This window comes from Chinchilla lanigera, unplaced genomic scaffold (assembly GCF_000276665.1).
Source record: "Chinchilla lanigera isolate Chin_1 unplaced genomic scaffold, ChiLan1.0 scaffold00024, whole genome shotgun sequence".
In the NCBI taxonomy this organism is placed as follows: domain Eukaryota; kingdom Metazoa; phylum Chordata; class Mammalia; order Rodentia; family Chinchillidae; genus Chinchilla; species Chinchilla lanigera.
Window position 1 is genome coordinate 23,855,161 of NW_004955425.1, and position 19,867 is coordinate 23,875,027.

Below are 19,867 nucleotides of genomic sequence, written 5' to 3' on the forward strand. Positions count from 1 at the left end.
CTCAAATTCCAAGTATATGTCATTTCTTGGTCTCATAATATTCACTGAAATAGAAATGCATCTCAACCCACTATTCCATCAAATGGACACAAGGCCAGTGGTTTCATGGATCTCAGTAACTATCACACCAACTAGACATGGGCCAGCAAGGGACACTTCCGCAGAACCCTGAGTCGGCACACATTCGCCAGGATGCTCCACGTACCAAAAGATTCATCCTTCTTATCGAGGCGGAGGTGAGCTCTAACCTGCCCCGGCTCACAGCCATCGCAGGTGTCACTGCCAGGGTGGATGTGGAAGGACAACACGGTCTCTCCAATTTTCACTTCATCTCCATGTTCAAGTACGTAAGGGTCACATTTAGTTTTTGGCTGGAGAGGGAAAATTTAGTAAAACTGATCCAGAACAATCATACACAGTCATTTTATGTCTACTGTCTAGTGATGTCTGATTATAATAAACAAATATTAAAATCGTTCTCAGTGAGTTAGACACATAGGCACACACTTCCAACTTGATCAATGACTCATGAGGGGCTGGAAATATAGTTGAATGGGAGCATATGCACTTGGCATGCACGAGGCCTTGGGTTTGATCCCTAGCACACACACACAAAATACTCTACTACAGGAGACCAAGTGCTGACTCCTACTGGACATGCCCAGCTCTGGACCTCAAAAATGCATTAGCAAACCACATAATTACCCTAGTCAGCAAGATGGAGCACTGAAAGATGGGTGAGTGCTTCATCCCTTGCTTTTCTCCTCTTCTCTGTTGATAATTCAATTTTACTTCAACTTTTTCATTTTTTGTTGTAGTTCTTTTTTTTGAGCCAGGGTCTCACTACACAGTTCAGGCTGGCCTTGAGCTCACCATGCAGCCCAGCCTGGCCTCAAACTCACAGCGATCCTCCTGCTTCAGCCTCCCAAGTGCTGGGATTACAGGCGTGTGCCACCACTCCCAGTTAATTTTTTCATTCTTAAAGACTGAGAATACAGCCTTCTTTTACCCCTCCCTCCACTTCTTCCATAGATTTCTTACTCTAGCCAAGGTATTTGGTATGTGCTGGGAATACATACATTAACTAGACAGACATGGCCCCTGCTTTTTAAGGAATTTTCAGCTCAGTGATATTGCCATTAATACGAAAACACAACACAACACAACACAACAAAACAAAACAAAATAAACCCAAAGGACTAGGCTTGGCCTGGTGGCAGTTGCTTGTAATCCAACCTGCGTGGGAAGCTAAGGCAAGAAGATAACAAGTTTAAGGCCAGACCGCTTTGTAAGACTGACTCACAAATGCAAAGGTCTGGGATGTATCTCAGTGTGAAGACCCTGGCTCTGATCCCCAGCACCACAAGCAAATAAATAAATGGAGAAGTAATGGGCTGAGGATTTAGCTCAGCGGCACAGCACCTGCCCAGCAAGTGCAAGATCATAAGTTCGATCCCCGGTACCGGAAAAAAACCAAAAGAATAAATAAATAAAGAAAGAAAGAAAGAAAGAAAGAAAGAAGTAAATATATATTTTTTAAAAGGCATAGATACATAATTAGAAGTTAACAGTCAAAAGCTAAACATCCATCGACTGTATAAATTTTCCACTCTTTTCTGGAAATGCCCTTGCAAATGACACATTTGGACTTCAACTCTGATCCAAACCAAACGCTATCTATAAGGACTACTGCCTAAAGGAATAAAAAATTTCAGTTCTTTAAAAAATAATTTCAGGGGGGCTGGGGATTTAGCTCAGCGGCACAGTGCCTGCCTGGCAAGCACAAGGTTGTGAGTTCAATTCCCGGTACCAGAAAAAAAAAAATTTCAGTTAGTTTTAATAATGTTTAGATAATTAACATATATTTACTCACCTGAAGAATCTGTTTTCCATTAACAATTGTGCCATTTTGACTGCCTTGATCCACAAGGACATAACTTTGTAATTCATGGTCAAAATAAATTTCTGCATGAAACTTAAGAGAAAAGATATCAAGCAATTATAAACTACCATACTTTTTTGAAAACCATGTATAACAATTTCCCTATGAAATGACATGGGCTTTAGTCTCTGATCATTTAACTTACATTAAAACTTTTTTCTGAATATAAATTTTATATGATTCTGGGAGAAATATGAAGGCTAAAGAAGGAAATGTTATCTATAATTCTAACTTCAACTACCATTAATAATTTAATATACATCCCATCTTTTCTCCTTTCTTTAGTATGCCCGAGATTAGACCATATATACAACGTGAAAGTTTTTCCCCTATTAGTAACTGTCTACACCATTGAAAATTCTTATTACAAAAAGAGACTTGAGGGAGGTTAGGGGAATGGGGAACAAAAAACCAAGCTATATCAAACACAGGTACATATTTTCTATGATGAATGTGACCATTATACATTTAAAATGCACCAATAAAATCTGACTGAAGAAAAAAAGAGAGAGAGGCTTGAATCACTCAAGGCCAACTTCTCAGAGAAGTTTTCCAGATCTCCAACACTCAGGCCTGATCACTCCCGCCTTGTTCCTCAACATTCTCTGTACATTCTCCTCCTCCTTTGCTTCACAGGCCGAATGCAATGCCATGGCGTCATTCAGTTGTTTCATTTTGCTGAACAGTTACCCATTACGAGGACAAAAACCACACTCTATTCTTCTGAAAATGGACATGTAAGTTTTCCCATTTATTATTTTAAAAAATATTATACTTGCAATCTCTTTGTGTATAATGCAAGTGTTTCCCTAGGGTATATACAAAGGAACAGAACTGCTAAATCATAGCACATGTAAATCTCACACTGAATATTGCCATACTGCTTTCCCAAAGTAGTGTACCAATTATATACCTGCCAGGAGTCTAAGACAATTCTTATTGCTCTAAACACCTGTAATCAGAGTTTGGTATTATGAGTCAGAATTGGTAGCACTTGCCTGTAATCCCAGCATGCAGGAGGCTGAGGCAGGAAAACCCAAGTTCAAGACCAGCCTATACTACATAGTGATACCCTACCTCAAAAACACATACACAAAGAATAAAAGGACTTGATATTTTCAGAGTTTTTACTTTTTCTTAATCTTGCAGGTATGAAATAATGTCTTACCACTGTCATTTTGTGTTTCTCTAATTACTAGTGAAAATTTTTCTTATGTGTAGTACCCATTTGGATTTTTTCTGTGCATTTTCTTTATGACCTTTGTATTTTTTTCCATATGGTTTAAACAGTTTCAAGTTTTTTGACCTTGCCATGTCCTATTCCAAAAAGTTGTTCTAAATAATCCTCCAACTAGGAATGATATTTATCATTTATTTAACATTTATTAAGTAATAAGTATGATGAATAAAAACTGACATCTTGGCTTCACCTCTATTTCTTGGATTACTATAAAGATAAGTGGCGTTTCATCTTAATTCTGGACTTTCCTCTATTATGAACTGCCTCTTTATATCCTTTCTCACTTACCTACTGGTGTTACAACAGGGCCTGAGAAGATAAATTTGCATGAGCTTTTGAAATAGAAAGGAAGGACATCTGTGCTTTTTTAACCTGCTCCTTAAACATTGGTTCTTAACATACAGAGATTTAAAGTTAGTCAAAATTATTTTGTCCCTTGTGATTTTTACCATACTAAGGATACCTTTTGTCTGTTAATTTAATATCTAAATATTTCTTTATGTTTGTGTCCTGGATGTTAATATGAGTTTTTAATTATTATTTTTCCTCCACTTGAATATATGGTATATATGCTGTCAACTTGATTTGCCAACATATTATTTACCGCAACAGTAGATGTTAGTGTAAAAGAAATTAAAAATACAAGGTCAGGTGTGGTGGTACACACCTGTAATCCCAGCACTGAAGAGGCTAAGGCAGGATTGCTGTGAGTTCCAGGCCAGCCTGGGGTACAAAGTGAGTTTAAGGCCAGCCTGAACTACAGAGTGAAAGAAACCCTGTCTCAAAAAGACAAAAAAGGGGAAAAAAAAAAAAAAAAAAGAAATTAAAAACAAATTCTCTGGTAGTATTTCTGATTTTAATTTCATTCTACCTATACTTTAGATTGGAGTAACCAGAGAACTGCCTATATTTTAGGTTGGGGAGGGGGCTTCTTTACTACAAAGTTACTTTAGTACTAAGACTGACTTTTCTTTGGAAGCAAGAAAATCAAGGGTCATAGGAAAGTAAAAAAGCCAGATAATTTGGTTAGAGTTAAATTATGAAGATTTTTCCCTTCTCCAAATGAGTCCCCCAAAAGTTGAAGGTAACTAGACTTTGAAATAATGCAAAAAAAAATTCACTCCAAAATAATAAAAATTACATAAAATCCATTAATGAAAACAAGATGGGAGCTCAGGGTACAGCACAGCGGCAGAGCACTTGCCTAGCACATGGAGGGCCCAAGCTCACCTCCTGCTGCCACAAAGAGAGGTCCGAGAGAAAAAGGCACATGAGCAAAGAGGTAATAAGCACAAGGGAGAAGGACAATATAAACTTTGTTACACTGGGCTCAAAGCAACTGCCTATTAAAGTAGTTTGAATCTAGGTCTGGTTTATTTCTGAACTGCCATAAAGTGCGGCATACGTATTTCTCTCAACAAACGTGAGTTAAATGGGTACTACTTTAATATTTAGATCAAATAATCTATGTTTTCTACTCCTACTCAGACTACTGAAAAATAAACACAACTAGCGGGGTGTGATAGCAGCCCCAGAGCTTAGGAGGCCGAGGCAGGAGGACCACTTAAGCCCACGAAGTCCAGATTAGTCTAGACAACACAGCAACACACTATCTCAAAAAACCAAAGCAAAGCAAGCAAAATTCAGTTCATTCAAATTGTGACAAAGAATTTTTATTTTCTCAAGTACTGGACAAATAAACCTACACAGCCTTCATCACCACTGCACAGTGAACATTAACCATTCATTAAATAGTATAAACTTTAAGCTTGCCACATAATGATTTTTTTTCTTACTCTATGATGATGCCTTTGAAAATTTTATCTTGGCAACTATACTTGAAAAATTAAGGTCTTACCTTACTAACACCAACTTCAGGGATTCGGAGGGTGTGCGCCATGTCTTTTTCTCTGCAGAGTTGAATAAAGTGTTTTAAATAATTGCTAAAAGCCTATATAAACAGAGCACTTAGACAGTGACATGGTAAAACCCGCTTAAACGGATATTAAAATGCAAGTCTACGACAGTAGATCTCTTTGCTACTCTAGATTTTGTATGCTTTTGCCTAACTACGTTTTCTTTATCTCCAGACTGTTCTTCCTCTGGTTGGAGATCTTGCCCTAGTCCTCTTTGTATCCACAGCACAGAGAACTATGATTGATATAAAATACATGCTCAATAACAAACAATGTAGTAGTATTAACCATTTTTACCTTCCAATTGTAGCAGGGTTTACAGCTGTGATGATGAAAAGTGATCCTGTCTGCAACACAGGTGACCTAATAACAATGACTCTAATACACGGGGGCCAAATCTTTTCTTCATCTGCCAAAGACAGAAGTGACCAAACATTAACTGAAACAGTCCGAAACAAAAATCTTCACATGGACACCTAGGTGGCATCATAAAATAAAACTGCACTGGTTATGGCTGAGGGTTGAGCTCAGCTTGGGGCATGTGCTTCGAATGCAGCAGGCCTCAGAGTCAGCGCTCAGTGCCAGCAGAACACACAGAAAGCTGCACTGCTCAGCAGGATGTAGTGCCGCAGGCCGGTAACCCACACACTCTGGGACAGTGAGGCCGGAGGATCACAATTCCGAGCCCACTGAGCGGCTTAGAAGGACCCTATCTTAAAATAAAAGGCGGAGGTGGGGATGTAGCTTAGTGCAAAAGCCCTGGATTCAATCCCTACTAATGAAAAAAATAAATGTACTGGTTGAACTTTTCATTCTGGGGGCTGGGGGTACTTCAGTGGTAGAGCCATAGCTGACCATGACGTGAGACCTTGGATTCAACCCACAATAGTGGGAAAACAAAAGAAAGAAACAGACTAAAATGAACTTGTAACATTCTACTATATGATACTTATAGCAATGGCTAAGGCTTACCGCTGTTATCGAAGTGATCAACATAAAATTGTACATCCTATTTAGGATCTATCACAGAAATTTTAAAAAACTCAAAGTTTTTAAGCAGCTTTAAAATACCCCAAATATTTTATATTAAGTCAGAAAAACTGAATCCAGTTTTTAAAAATAAGAGAAATTCCACTGAGAACACAACTCATATACTATAATGTAAAACTCTGTGTTTTAGAAATGTCTTTCCTATCAAGTAAAAAATACATTTATGGGAATATTTACGTACTGAACTCATACTTTTTTTAGGCGACTTCCTTTTTCTTCCTCAACAGCAGAAGTATACTACAAATACGTAACTCACTAAAGCAGTCTACAAATAGTATAGTAAAGAGCATATATATTGGGATTCGGTCATAGGAAGCTTGATTTTATGTTCTATTGATCAGGCTATTCAATACAATGAAATATTTTTAAGGTCCAAGGATTAGTCATCCTACTTCCTAAAATTTACCAAGTGGTAGCTCACATGATTTGCAATAATGTCATTAAAATAATCAGTTTACCTTTTGGCACACATCCACATGGGTCACTAACACTTTCAACTCTTGTGCTCTTTCATGGTTACCAGACTGGGCTACTTACTAAAATGAAGTACTGGAAAGTCACATACTCACCTTCGTCCTCTGTCTCCTCTGCTGTCCTGCTGTCCTCGCTGGTACCATCTTCATCATAGCTCCCCTCGCTCTGAGAGTCTGTGATTTCACCTTCTTCTGGCTCACTATCACTCTCTATGATTTTCTCATCTTTAAATGAGGCTGAATTAGAGATGTTCTCATTAACAGGAGACTGTACACTGTCTATTTTGACCTTCTTTTTCACATTTGCAAAATCTTCTCCCTCACTGCAGTTTAAATATTCAACACTGGACGCTTTTTGGTTTTCTGAATTCAAATCCTGGAAAAAGATAGGTAGGTAGGTACGTAATAGCGGAGAATCATTTTAAACATGACCATAATAATGTATGAAGTTTCAATGAATTAGTGACTATATACACAGTGAAAAACAATACATGGAATTTGTGCCCACTCTTCCTCACACTCTTTCTTGGTTGGTTAATGCTGTTGCCATCCTCTTCTGATACAAACTAAAGATCTTACACTCACCCCCGACATCCCCTAACGTGACATGAAATCAACTGCTGACTGCCCTGGACTGCACCTACAATTAGCCCAAATCTTTCCTCCCCTCTATTCTCAGTGTCTCAATACTCACAGTCCAGGCCCTCATCATGCACAGCCTGGACTGTGTGACAACTGATACCAAAGCTGTTCAACAGAAATGTAACTTCAGCCATATTGTTCATTTAAGCTATTTTAATAGCCACGTTTAAAAAGCAAAGTGATTAATGAGACAGTTTACATATATACGCCCTCAAAGCTTACAGTATGTACATACAGCACATCCCCATTTGGACTGGCTGCTCTTCAAATGGTGATCACACACAGCTAGCTGCTACCTTACTGGATAGAGCAGAGCTAGAAAATGCATTTACTCTAAATTTTCTTTTAAATTTTTTATCAATTAGCATCTCAATAGACATAAAATACAGTTTTATTTATATGAATTTAAAGATCCACATGCATCCAATCTAACTTTAGTTTCACCAAAATTTAGTACTTTACAGTTAGCTCAATAATAAAAAAAGTTTATCTTTTATTCTAAAATTTCAACTTAGCTAATATAAAAGCCTGTTATTATTAATTTATTGTACAGGTATAGCTGTACAATGTTTTGTAAAAACTTAACAACTCTATTAGCTTTAATTAATGAATAAAAAGTGTGTAGTTCTATCCTGTACAACATGTTTTGAAACATGTATACACTGAATAGAATTACCTCACTTATTTTTTGTAGTGAAAACACTTAAATTTACTCTCCTACTGACTTTCAAAAATATAATACATGGGCTGGGGGTGGAGCTCAGCAGTAGACTGCTTGCCTAGCATGTGTGGCCTTGTGTTTGATTCCCAGCATGGCAAAGAAAAAAAAAAGCGAGACAACATAAAATAGTTATTAAATACAGTCATCATGTTGTACAATACACAAATCTGTAATGTTTACCTTGGCTGAAACAGAAAATTATTTTCCTTTTTCCCTTTGGTTTGTAACATACTCTCAATTTTCCTACTACTGTAGAGCAACATGATGAAGTAAGCTTACATGTTGTTCTGTTATTTTATATAATGTGAGAATATCTTATACAATTATTTTTAATAGCAGCATAAATTCAGTTTGGAGACTGACTAAGCATTCAGTGTGATGAACTATATATTCCTAGCAATACAAATTCACCAAGGACAAGAACAAGGGTACAGAGCTAAAAAACTATCAGTTCTACAGGCCATATGATTTATAGCAAAACATTTCTCTAACTACATGCACTTTTAAAAAAGGGTTTCTACGGCCCGACATATAGCTCAGCAGCACAAGTGCCTGCCTGGCAAGTGCAAGGTCCTGAGTTTGATTCCCAGTACACACACCCAAAAAAAGCCTTTCTAGTTCTGTATATTTTATTATTATTGTTTACTGGACAATATACGCGGGGGAAAAGTGAGTGAAACTGCCAGAGTGGCTGGGTTTTACCAGCTACATATTTCCCCATACAGAATGCTAGATAAATATTAAGAGAAAAGAAAGAGGTCTTACAGGTAAGCTTTGAGACATATCAGGAATATTTCAAGTTGTTTCCCCCAATCACCTCACCCTACTGCCTTACTTTTCCATCTCTTCATCTACAAAGAGGCTCAAGAGTATCTTTAAAAATGAAGAAAATAATGAGGATGTTTTAACTAGTCTCACATGGCTTCATAGCTATTTTTAAGAATCTTCAGGGAATTCTCCAAATTACATCAGGATTTTTTCTTAAAACCCAATGTTGGAGTTCACATTATTTTGAAAAGAATGGTAAAGATAGAAGTTAAGGAGCTAGGGAAGATCATACATGCTACCAAAGAACGCTTTCCACCCTCTTCACTATCGCTGGTCAGGAAAGGTCACTGACAGCCCCTGCTGCCAGGGAGAGGCGCTTTCACACCCAGCCTTCCCAACAGGTCAGCCTCTAGTAACAGGGCGAGTCATGAAAACAGGCCCTGGGAACAAACAGAAAAGTTCTTCTCAGTAATTTAGTCATAGACTCTTCTATTCCTAGCTACTGTCAGTAAACGAAGGGCAGTAAAGACAAACCATAAAAAAAATAGAGAACAAACCAACAGTATCCTAATTCCATATATGAACTTTACAGTTTAGTACAATTTTCAGTAAATGTTCTTGGGCTAAGAAAAGAAAAACAGGAGATAATATTTCCAGAGTAAAGTATCAAACACGTAGTTGACACAGTTCAAACACACCAATAAAATAAGCCTTCTGTCCTGCATATACACCATCAAGAGCACTCATAACATTTCAGTTAACGTTATAAGTGGTGAAAAAAATTCCCCTCAATCTTTACATCTACCACTTAAAGGCCTAATAATATATTTTCAATTAAATATATCATCTCTTTCACAAATAATGTACTATAAGCTATTCAGACTCAATCTTTTTCTGTTCTTATAAATAATACTCTATAACTAAAGAATTTTTCTTTAACCTGATTTTTTAAAAATTATAGGAAATGATACTTTTCCAATTAAAGTACTATATAATTATTTTAATGATTATTGATACTACAGTTAACCTCTTTTCCAAAAACAAAAATACCAATTTACAAACCTAGTACGTACCCCATTCCATTATTTGTCAGCAATAAATTTTTTAAACGTGTTGTAATTTAATAGGTAAGAAAATACTCAACATGACTAAGGAAGCTGAATCTATAGCTAAGTCTGCTTGCAAACTGTGCCTTTCTTTTATTGTGAATGGTGCAATGACACTGCCATATCAGCTGAGGCTCTGTATGTTCTTGTTACAAACGGTGTCCCATGAGGTATTTTATCTGCCTCCAGTCTACGTCCATCAAACTGTAAGAAGTACTTCTATTTTTAGTCACTAAAAATTTGTGAAAGTACACATTTGCTGTGTTTGAATGCTCCTTAGTTGGTTCTGGTACTTTAATGGATATGTTTGAAATACACAGTTACAGAATGATTTTATTTCATAAAAAATTTTTGGCGTAATCGTGTTATTAAGATTACATAAATTGTAAAAATTAAGAAGACATTACCTTTTCTTCATTTGTTGAAGAACAATCTGGATCTTTTCTTTTCCTCTTCAGTTTTTTATCTTTACTTTGTTTTGTGGTAGCTATCTGATAAGGCTGCAAATCTACTCGAGAATGAAACTGGTATCGACCGCTTTCCACGTCACAGTAGTAATAAATCCCAGTGGAAGGATCATAGTATAGCTGATTTTCCTTTCAAAGTAAAGAAAACCATGAGCTTTATTTATGTATGATAAAATAAAACAGAAAAGCGTAACAGAAATAGCAAGTATATTCAAATATAGTCTGCTTCTCTTAACTATAGTATATACAGAAGGTAATAAATTAAAGATAATAAAATAAAAAGTACTTATCATTTTTTAAAATATCATTCCATGCCTGCTCTAATTTTCCTAATGTGCAAATAAACCTAAATATTAAATGGAAGCACATGCAGCTGCCAATATATTTTTACTTTATAAGAACAGGAATTTCATATTGCTCAACTTAACACATTAATAAAAAAATAATAAATCTTTCTGAATGCTGGAAAACTAAGGCATACATCAGAAAAACTGCGTATGAAAGCACTTCCAGATGCATTATGCCCAGTAACTGCACAGTAACGCTTTGGTAGTATAAGCCTCAAACCTTCCTCCCAATGTCATAATGTCACCAAAGAGAAAGTGAAAAAAAGTGAAGCTTGTAAGTACCACAATATAACATTATACACAAAAATTAAGTGTTTTCACTAATGAATTCTACAGTAAATAAATAAAACATGTGCAAAGCAGCCACGTACAAAAAAATTTTGAAATATTCAGACGTGTGTATGCTGGCCAAACACTTTTCTGCTAAGCTAAGGCCCCAGTCTTCTCCTTTTTCCCTTGTACTGGAGACTGATTCCCAGGGATTTCGCACAGAACTACATCCCTAGGTTTTTTGGTGGTGGTGGAGGTTTTTTTTTCTTTTGAAAGAGAGAATGTCCCTAAGTTTGCTGAAGCTGGGGCTTAAACTTGCAATCTTCCTCACTCAGCCTACCACAATGCTAGAATTACAGGTGTGTGGTTAACCCTTTATGTCGTCGAAACATAAACTGGCTAAGGTGCCCAGGCTGGTTTCAAACTTGGGATCTTTAAATCCAAGTAAGCATTAATTTCAGCAGCCATTATACTGGTACAGTGGTACCAGTATTCATCATTAATTTATTCTAGGAGTGTGACGACAGATTGTTTTGGCTGGAAAAGGTAGTGAGTCACCAAGCAGTTGAAACTGGGAGGCTCTAGCTTTTGAGTTACGAGCCAAACAAAGGACAAGTACAGGGACAAAATGTTCATGTCAAAATTCACTGAATACCAAATTCAACGAGTTTCAAAACAGCTGAGCACTAAGGTAAGATGTATCACAAATCATTCTGGTCCTATCTTAATCAGGGGGCCGTTGTATTTCTAAATCCACATTAAAGTTCTCATTGTTAAAAGATTTTTAATTTTATTTTTTATTGTGGTGCCAGGGATCAAACCCAGTGCCTTGTGCATGCTCGGGAAGCACTCTATACTGACCTACACTCCCAACAGAGCCCAAGATTCATTTTTTAAAATTTAAATACTCAAAAACCACAGAATATAAAACACTAACAATAAACATGCCACTAACTCCTGGAGAGGCTGAGGCAGGAGGACTGCAAGCTCAATGCTAGCCTCAGCAACTCAGCAAGACCCTGTCTCAAAATCAGGGAAAGGGCTGGGAGTATAACTTGGTAACAGAGTTCTTATCTGGCACACATGGGGCCCTGTGTGCAACCCCAGTCTCACACACCCCTACACACACATACACACAACCTGATACTGAGAATTCAGAGTGTCCTGTGCTGGCCATGGTGGTGGACCTCTGTAGTCCCAGCTACTGGAGAGGGTGCAGAAGAAGGACTGCTTGGGCCCAGGAGTTCAACAGCAGCCTGAGCAGCTACCACTTCAGAAAGAAAAAGAAGAGTCTCCTTCTGTGGCCTAAAATATGTTCCTAAAGATAAGTATTTGAAATAAGCCTAGAATTAACAATCTCACTTGCTTATACATTCTGTGAGAAAATACTAGTTTAGGTACTTAAAGGCTTTACACTACCATTAACCATCTGCATTTACTAAACGTCTACCATTTTGGTGTGTTACTTGATAAGAGGTTATCAGTCCCCTCTAAAATGCTGACTTAGAGAAATGGCAGAGAACCCATGGCATGCACCACAGCAAGGTGTTTATCACTGAAAGCGCTGCTAGGCTCACCAGCACTGATCTACAACAACAACTTCTCATTAAATACTTAGAAGTGTAGCAGAGAAAGCTATTTTATAATTATTTCACCAAATAGCTCTGAATCAAATGAAATTTCACAATGCTGCTTATTGCTTTCACTTCATTTTAGGGTTTAATACTTGCTGTCAGGCAGCTATGTACACAACCGCACTGTATTAACATGGTCTGCAACACTTACGGAATCGTAATAGAAACCAGTGCTGTGGTCAAAGTACAACCCAGTACTTTCATCATAACTAAATCCAGTCTGTGACACAGCAGCTTCTGCGGCAGCTCTCAAGCTTTCGGCTAATGATGAACCTTCTGAGGATGCACCTTCTGTTGCCAATGCAGACGCTGGCTCCTACGGAAGACAGCAATGTCAAACCAGACACAGCTTTCACATATCCACTTAAAAGTCAGGATTCAAACATGGCCTGTCTTAATAGCTACTCTTCAATGGATAGTGATTTCAATTTCTACAATGGGTAGATGTAGCTTTCAATTACAATTTGAACCTTTTAAAACAATACTGACTCAAGTACTGTAATATTTAACTCAACTGACCCAGTTTTTTGTCACAGTCCTGCCCTACCAGTTTAAAGACCTAAAGAAAGGGAATAACTATTATGAAAAAGTAAATGTGTGATACCATACGGAAGCAATTCACAAAATACAGACCATGAAATATTTAAAAAACAAATCATCAAGATTGTTCAACAATTATATGCTCAGTAAGAAAAATAAGAAAGAAAACGTTATAGATTAAATGATATCCTTTGAACAGAATACTGATTCAAACAAATTTTTAAATCCAAATGTATAAAATAGGGAAATTTAAACAGTAACATGACATTTACTATTAAAAAAGCATTAAAAATTTTTTAGGGCTGGGGATGTAGTTCAGTGATAGAGCACTTGCTTAGCATGCATAACGCTCTGGGTTCAATCTCAAACATGACACTAAAAAAATAAAGTTTTAGGTGCAGCTAGGCGCCATGGCATAAGCCTGTCCCAGCTACTTGAAGGGCTGAGGCAGGACAATCCAAATTCAATGCTGGCTTTGGGCAACAGAGTGAGACCCTGTCTCAAAAAATAAACCAAACCAAAGTGTAACCAGGTGTTGTGGCTCACTGCTAGCGTCTCGGCTGCTCAAGAGGATAAGACGGGAGGATTCCTTGAGCCTGGGGTTTGAGACTAGCCTGGGCCACACTGCAAGACTTCATCTCAAAGAACAGAAACTTTAATATTCCTGGCATAGTTATACATAAGAATATTTACAACCCTTGTATATGACCAACCAAAAAAGTTTATCTTTTTACATGACAAGGAAGGACAAGTTCTTGGCATCAACAATTTCATGTTTAGTGTTTCAGTACCTGTGAATCTGAGATGAAATGGTCCTCTTGTCCACATGTAATATTTCCTGTTCCATCAGTACCATCACTTTCTAGTTGTGACTGGTCTTCAGAATTAAAAGTAGGTGCTTCAGCATACTGACACTGCTGGACTGAGAGTTCAGTCTCTTTATTTAGAAGACCATCATCATTATAGTATGTCTGATAATAATAATCTGTGGCAAAACAAATTAAGTGTTATATTTGATTAGTATATGTAGAAAGGGCTTAATTCTGAAACATGAGCACTTAGCACAGTTCACTGAAAATAAACATGACTTTTACAACTGTATACATTTCAAAATATTAAAACTGATAGTGCAAATAAATCTGCAGAAATGTGTATCTCTAATGCTAATGTCTCAGTACCCCAGCTACCAAGCTAAAAAAGAAAAAAAAGGGAAGATTTGGATTTTCCATGGCAAGAGTAAAAAAGAAAATATACAGATTGGTTGTCTTCTGTCAAAAACAAAAAAACCTAGCAACTCTTAGCAACTTCTAACCATATACCTAACATTGATGCTTATCAACTAACAAAATGGACAAGGACCCAGGGTCTCCGTTTGCCATCAAATTCTTGTCAAAGTTTGTATACAGATATGCTAGCCCTTTAGCTAAACTATATCTGAGTGAACCAAGCCAAAACCAAATAGGAAGACTCTTTCTTGTGATCCACTTTTATTAAAACCTCAGCAGCTCCCTTACTTCCCCTGCAACAATGCTGCTGCACAACTGTGGTGGTAGTGGACATACCATGCCCACAAGACCCAAGAGCCAGGGGCTGCACACATCAACAAAAAAGCACTGCCTTGCTCAGGTGGCAGCCACACAGGAAGGCAGGCTGACTACACAGCAAAGCTCACTAGGAGAATAGGGGTGGCAGTGTGCACTGGCTGTCCCAGTGCTCAGGAGGCAGAGTTACCCTTTGCCCAAACTTTGAGACAAGGCTGGGCAAAACATAGTAAGACTCCATGCAGAAAAACTGCTCCATGAGTGAACTGCTGAAAACGCGTTAGCAACATTATAGAAATTACAGGAATGATAGCTTTTTTTTTTTCACAAGGGCAAATTGATTATCTGGAAACACCAAAGGAGAGAAGTCAATAATTATTCTCATTTATGTAAATCTTTTTGTATTTAAAATTTAAAGAAAACACCATATTAGCATGATTTGAATGTAACAGTATTAGGATATTTTCACTACAAGGTAAATACCTGAACTTGACCAAGCAGCCTGGTTCTCTGTTTGTACTTCTACATCAGACTTGTTACTATCTTCATTTCTCCCACAGTGGAGTATTTTACTGAGTTCTTCTACCTGAAAGAAAACAAGGCTTTAGGAGAAATAAACCATGAAGCAATATAATAATACACATACTATTCTCTTGATATTACAACAAAAAATTATTTTTCTTGGTAAAAAGTTTTAAGAGATAAACTGGGCATAGTGGTGAATGCCTGTAATCCCAGCTACTCATGGAGGCTGAGGCAGGAGAATCTCAAGTTCAAGGATGACCTAGGCAAGTTAGTAAGACTGTGTCTCAAAAGTTAAAAGAAAATACTGAGGACACATCTCAGGGATGGAGCTCCCATGGGTTCAACTCCTTATATTAAAAATACAGAAGTTTCAGAGATGTGCCATGAATAGCTAGAAACCAAAAATAATCACAACTCTTAACAGTTAATTTTCAGAGAATTTGGTCGGGGGGAGGCGGTGGGAGGGACAAAGTCTTGTTATGTTGCCCAGGCTGGTCTTGGCCTCCTGAGTGCCAGGACCAGAGGTATATGCCATCGTGTCCTCTTAAGCTTGCCTGCGAAACATATAAATATGCTCCCCCAAAATCAGACTGACTGAATTAATGGAACTCTCTGAACAGGATCTTTCATTTGTAACAGGAATATTTTCAACTGGGTATAGAATTTAGTGAGCTTAATGCTTACTGCCAACCCTACCCACTCACCGAACAATGCTTTTATGCTAATATGTAAGGTCAGCAGTTCTAAAAGATTAAAAAAATTAAAAACTATAAATGTCCATCTGCACTGAATTGTCTAGTATCACTTAGTGTCCTCCACCTGTGTTTAACTATTCGCCTAAATACAGCAACACCATTTATATGATTCAATGTGTATTTTTTTTCTTTATATAGCAGTCTTATGATTAAATAACTGCAGAAGGGAACAAGAAACACAACTGGCTAAGAAGGGCAATGGTCCTCCACGCACCTCATGCACTGAAACTCCCTTGGAAGGGTGCTACACAGGTCAGAACAACAGTGTAGACACACCCAGAAATAAATGAAGACCTGCCTCAGTCAAGGCACCTTAGTCTGACAGGATCTCAGTGTGAGTGTCTGCTAGATGCATGAAACTGACTAAAAACAGGCTTGTAAATTTCTTTTAATATATAAGCTCACACGAGACAGGTAAGAATGATTATATAGTCATCAGATCTGTTCCTACCACTAGGACTTAAACTACGGTGAGGCAAGCAAGATACTTAAGGTAAAATACTTGTGCTCACAGATTAATGCAAGTACCTATGTAAGTAGGTGACCCCTGAAGTTCCTCACCCTAGAAGACTGATCACCTTGCACCAGTCCTGGTTGTGGCTGATACCACCATTAATACAAACTTGATTACTTAGTATCTACTGCGCACTGGGCGTTATACTGCTGCACAGAACATTTTAATTTACACAAGCACCTCACAAATTACATATTTGTCTTAATTTCCATTTTACGTACAAAATATCTGAATCAACAAAGTAAATCGTATAAGGTTTTCTGACCCCCAAACCTGCAGATATTATGATTTTCTATTAGTTCAGTTTATTTCTTTGAACTCTCAAGTGCTCTGGGCAGGTGCTTGTGCCACTGAGCTATACCCCTGGCCCTCTCAGGTGCTCTAAACAGAACACATTCAGTAATTTGGGATGACAGCCAAACTCTGCTCTCCCAACAGGAAAGGCTGACTAGGCAAGTACTCTTTATCAGCAGTCCAGTCAAGACCATGCTCCCTGCACTGTCACCCCTCCAGTGCTGGGAACTGAATTTAGGGCCTCTTGCATGGTTAGGTGAACATACATTAAACTGTGCCTCTTTTTTTTTTCAATACAAGCCCTCTGTATGTTGTCCAACTTAACCCTGAACTCCTAGGCTCAACACAGGCTGCCTCTGCTTCAGACAGGAGATTCCAGCTGCATTTTTTTTTTTTTTTTTTTTTTTGGTACTAGAGGTTGGCCCTTCACACTGAGCTACATTGGCAGGTCTATTTTGAGATGCAGTCTTGGCTGGGCTTGAACTTGTGATCCTCCTGCCTTGACCTCCCAAAGTCTTGGGATTATAGGCATATATTACCATCCCTGGCTTATATTTCCATTTTTTGATGGCGAACCATTATCAAGTTAACACTAAAAATGAAAATACTGGCTCTTAGAAGGTTAGCAAAAAATGTTAGGTCTCTTAGGCAAGCAATCCTTCTCCTCCTCTCATATATTTATATGTGTATTTTCCTAGCACAATCCTGTACACTGTAGGCGTTCAAGAACTAGTTGTTGAAAAAACAAAAAACCTTTCTATGTCATAAGATCAGTAATTATACACAATCAGCATTTGTTTTTGTAGCTCGACAAAGTTTGGTGTTTCAGTGTTCAGCCAAAACTGTTGTGTAGTTGTTTAAGGAAAAGAATCAATTAACTATGAAGGACTACAAAAGTTACTCTGAAGTACCTGGAAATGATTTATCAGGCGAGTGCAGCTACCCATCAGGTAGTTAAGAGTTGTTTTTTGAATTGCTGTTTTAAGTATCTGTCCTTATTACACATTATCAACATGATGTAAGTTGTTCAAGTGTCTAACAAAGAAGGCTCTACTTCCCTCCCTCCTCAAGAAATTTCAAGATGATGAACGCCCAGAACAACAACGTCAAGTGCTATTTATGGGCAAGTGAGGCTCAATCTAGGTTTACACATTTCATGAGAGGCAAGGATGAGATTCTGATTCAAGCTCACACCTTAAACAAACTCAAACATAATCTGGAAAAGTATTACAAATGTTCCTACTGCCAGAAGGACGCTAGGACAAATGAGAATGAAGATCGTGTAGCGAAGTACTGGAGTTCCACTCAAGCCAGCAGTGAAACACTCATCCAAACCAAGAAGCCGGCGGTCTTAGGTCTACTCCACATGTACCTGCACTGTAACTGCTCTGAGGTTTTATCTACTTCAAAGACTCTATACAGCAGTGGCGAGCCCCAGCCAAGGAGCAGTGCCAAGGCCGTCCGAGCCTCGTCCCGCGCGGGGCGGACCGCGCACCTGCGTGCGGAGCTCCTGGTTGTTGCTCTCGGCGCTCTGGTACAGCCGCTCCGTGTGATGCAGCAGCTTCTCGATCTCCCGCACCTGCCGCTTGCAGCTCCGCAGCTCGCGTTCCAACTTCTCCACCTTCCGCCTCAGCTGGGCCAGTTCAGGCTCTGGGGAGGTGGGCGGCGACAGTGACTGCGAGGGCGACGGCGGCGGGGACGGCACCTCGGAGGCCATGAAGTCCCGCGGGGGGTGGCCGCAGGCGCGAGGGGCTGTGCTCAGACCGAGACGGGCGCCGGCGGGCCCAGAGGCCACAGGAGCGCGCGGGCTGCGGAAAGCGGCCTCGCACCCGGCCGGCCGCGGCGGCCCCTGGCCATGACGCCCTGAAACTCGTCGCCTGTGGCCGAGGGCTGCGGGCAGCGAGCAAGGGGACGGAGGACGGCCCCCTTCCGATCTGCGCGGCCTCGAAACCGGAACACTTTAAGTGAAACTACTTTCGTCAGAGACAGACAGCCAGGCAAGCGCGGGAGAAACGGGCGGGACAGAGCGGCAGAAGACAGAAATGATCTGCCAGTTCCCCGACTGGACCGGAAACGCTGTGCCGGAGGTGGGCGGGGCCAATATTAGAACGGAAGCTACGGGAAGCCGGAAGCGCCGGTAGTGCACATGCGCAACACCCTTTTGCCAGGGTCCGGGCGATACTGAGAGTGGAGTGTCTCCAGGAAAAATGGCTCGCTGGGCTTTGTTGCGATAGAGGGACACTTTTTGTGCTCCCAAGAGTTTCAACATGCCGACCTTGTTTGAGGAAGATTTTCACGTAGAGTACGATTCTTATTTCCTAATTTCCACATGAGAGCTGTGAATCTCCCAGAAATGATTGGCCAGGGTTAGAGATAATGATAAACCGGGACGGGACCATAGTTTCAGTTTGTTCCGCTTGTAAACAAGAGCCCCCTGAAAAAGGAAGCAGGTTCAACCAGACGGAGCTGCAAACAGAACCATTCCTGGTGGGAAAGTACGAGGCCATATTTCTGTAGAACAGGAGAGAAAAACACTGTGAGCTGGTGGATTTATTTGGGGCTTTGTTTGTTTGAATCCTAGGGCTTCTTCAGACTCACTTCCTCCCTTCTCCAAGGTTGAGTACAATTAGATCTTGAGCTCACTGGGCTTGGCCTGAGATTTTCAAGTCATCGTTTCTGTTAGCCTGGCCCTTCTCTCAGTCCAGAGTACATAGTTGCTGAAAATAACCAAACGTAAGAACCCTGTTTGGTGTCCTAGTTCAGTGGCTACTTTTATTAACTATGGATTTCCTTAGTTTTGTTTTGCAGTGCTGGGGATTAAACTTAGGTTCGTAAGCATACTGGGCAAGTGCTTTGCCACTGAACCTTACTCATACATTTTTTTGTTTTCTTAATAATATGGCGCCTGAGGCTAATTAGTAGAAAGAGCAAACAGTCCATCCCAAATCATGCCTTTTTCATGTAAACTCACCAGTCCAGAAACCATCAACCCTCTACCTCCTTTATCAGGCTATTACACTCCAAGCCCATATTCTCCTGCCCTAAACATTCCAGGGCCAAGTGCTGGACAACTGCTTACAATTCAGGGACCCTTGAAAATTTTCAGATTATTCAGTGCTGAG

General features: G+C 39.2%; 1 protein-coding gene across 1 annotated transcript in view; it reads right to left on the reverse strand.

Moving 5' to 3' along the window:
- The window catches only part of Aggf1 (angiogenic factor with G patch and FHA domains 1), a 26,463-nt gene extending 7,659 nt beyond the window's left edge, over positions 1-18,804 (reverse strand). The window contains exons 1-10 of the mRNA XM_005386032.2: positions 18,241-18,804; positions 15,141-15,243; positions 13,908-14,101; positions 12,728-12,892; positions 10,266-10,454; positions 6,718-6,997; positions 5,396-5,507; positions 5,041-5,092; positions 1,874-1,975; positions 206-371 (exon numbers count right to left, since the gene is read on the reverse strand). Coding sequence (XP_005386089.1) covers positions 206-371; positions 1,874-1,975; positions 5,041-5,092; positions 5,396-5,507; positions 6,718-6,997; positions 10,266-10,454; positions 12,728-12,892; positions 13,908-14,101; positions 15,141-15,243; positions 18,241-18,462 — 1,585 coding nt within the window. The 5' untranslated portion in view covers positions 18,463-18,804. The remainder of the gene's footprint in view (positions 1-205; positions 372-1,873; positions 1,976-5,040; positions 5,093-5,395; positions 5,508-6,717; positions 6,998-10,265; positions 10,455-12,727; positions 12,893-13,907; positions 14,102-15,140; positions 15,244-18,240) is intronic.
- Between the last annotated feature and the right edge of the window lie 1,063 nt (positions 18,805-19,867).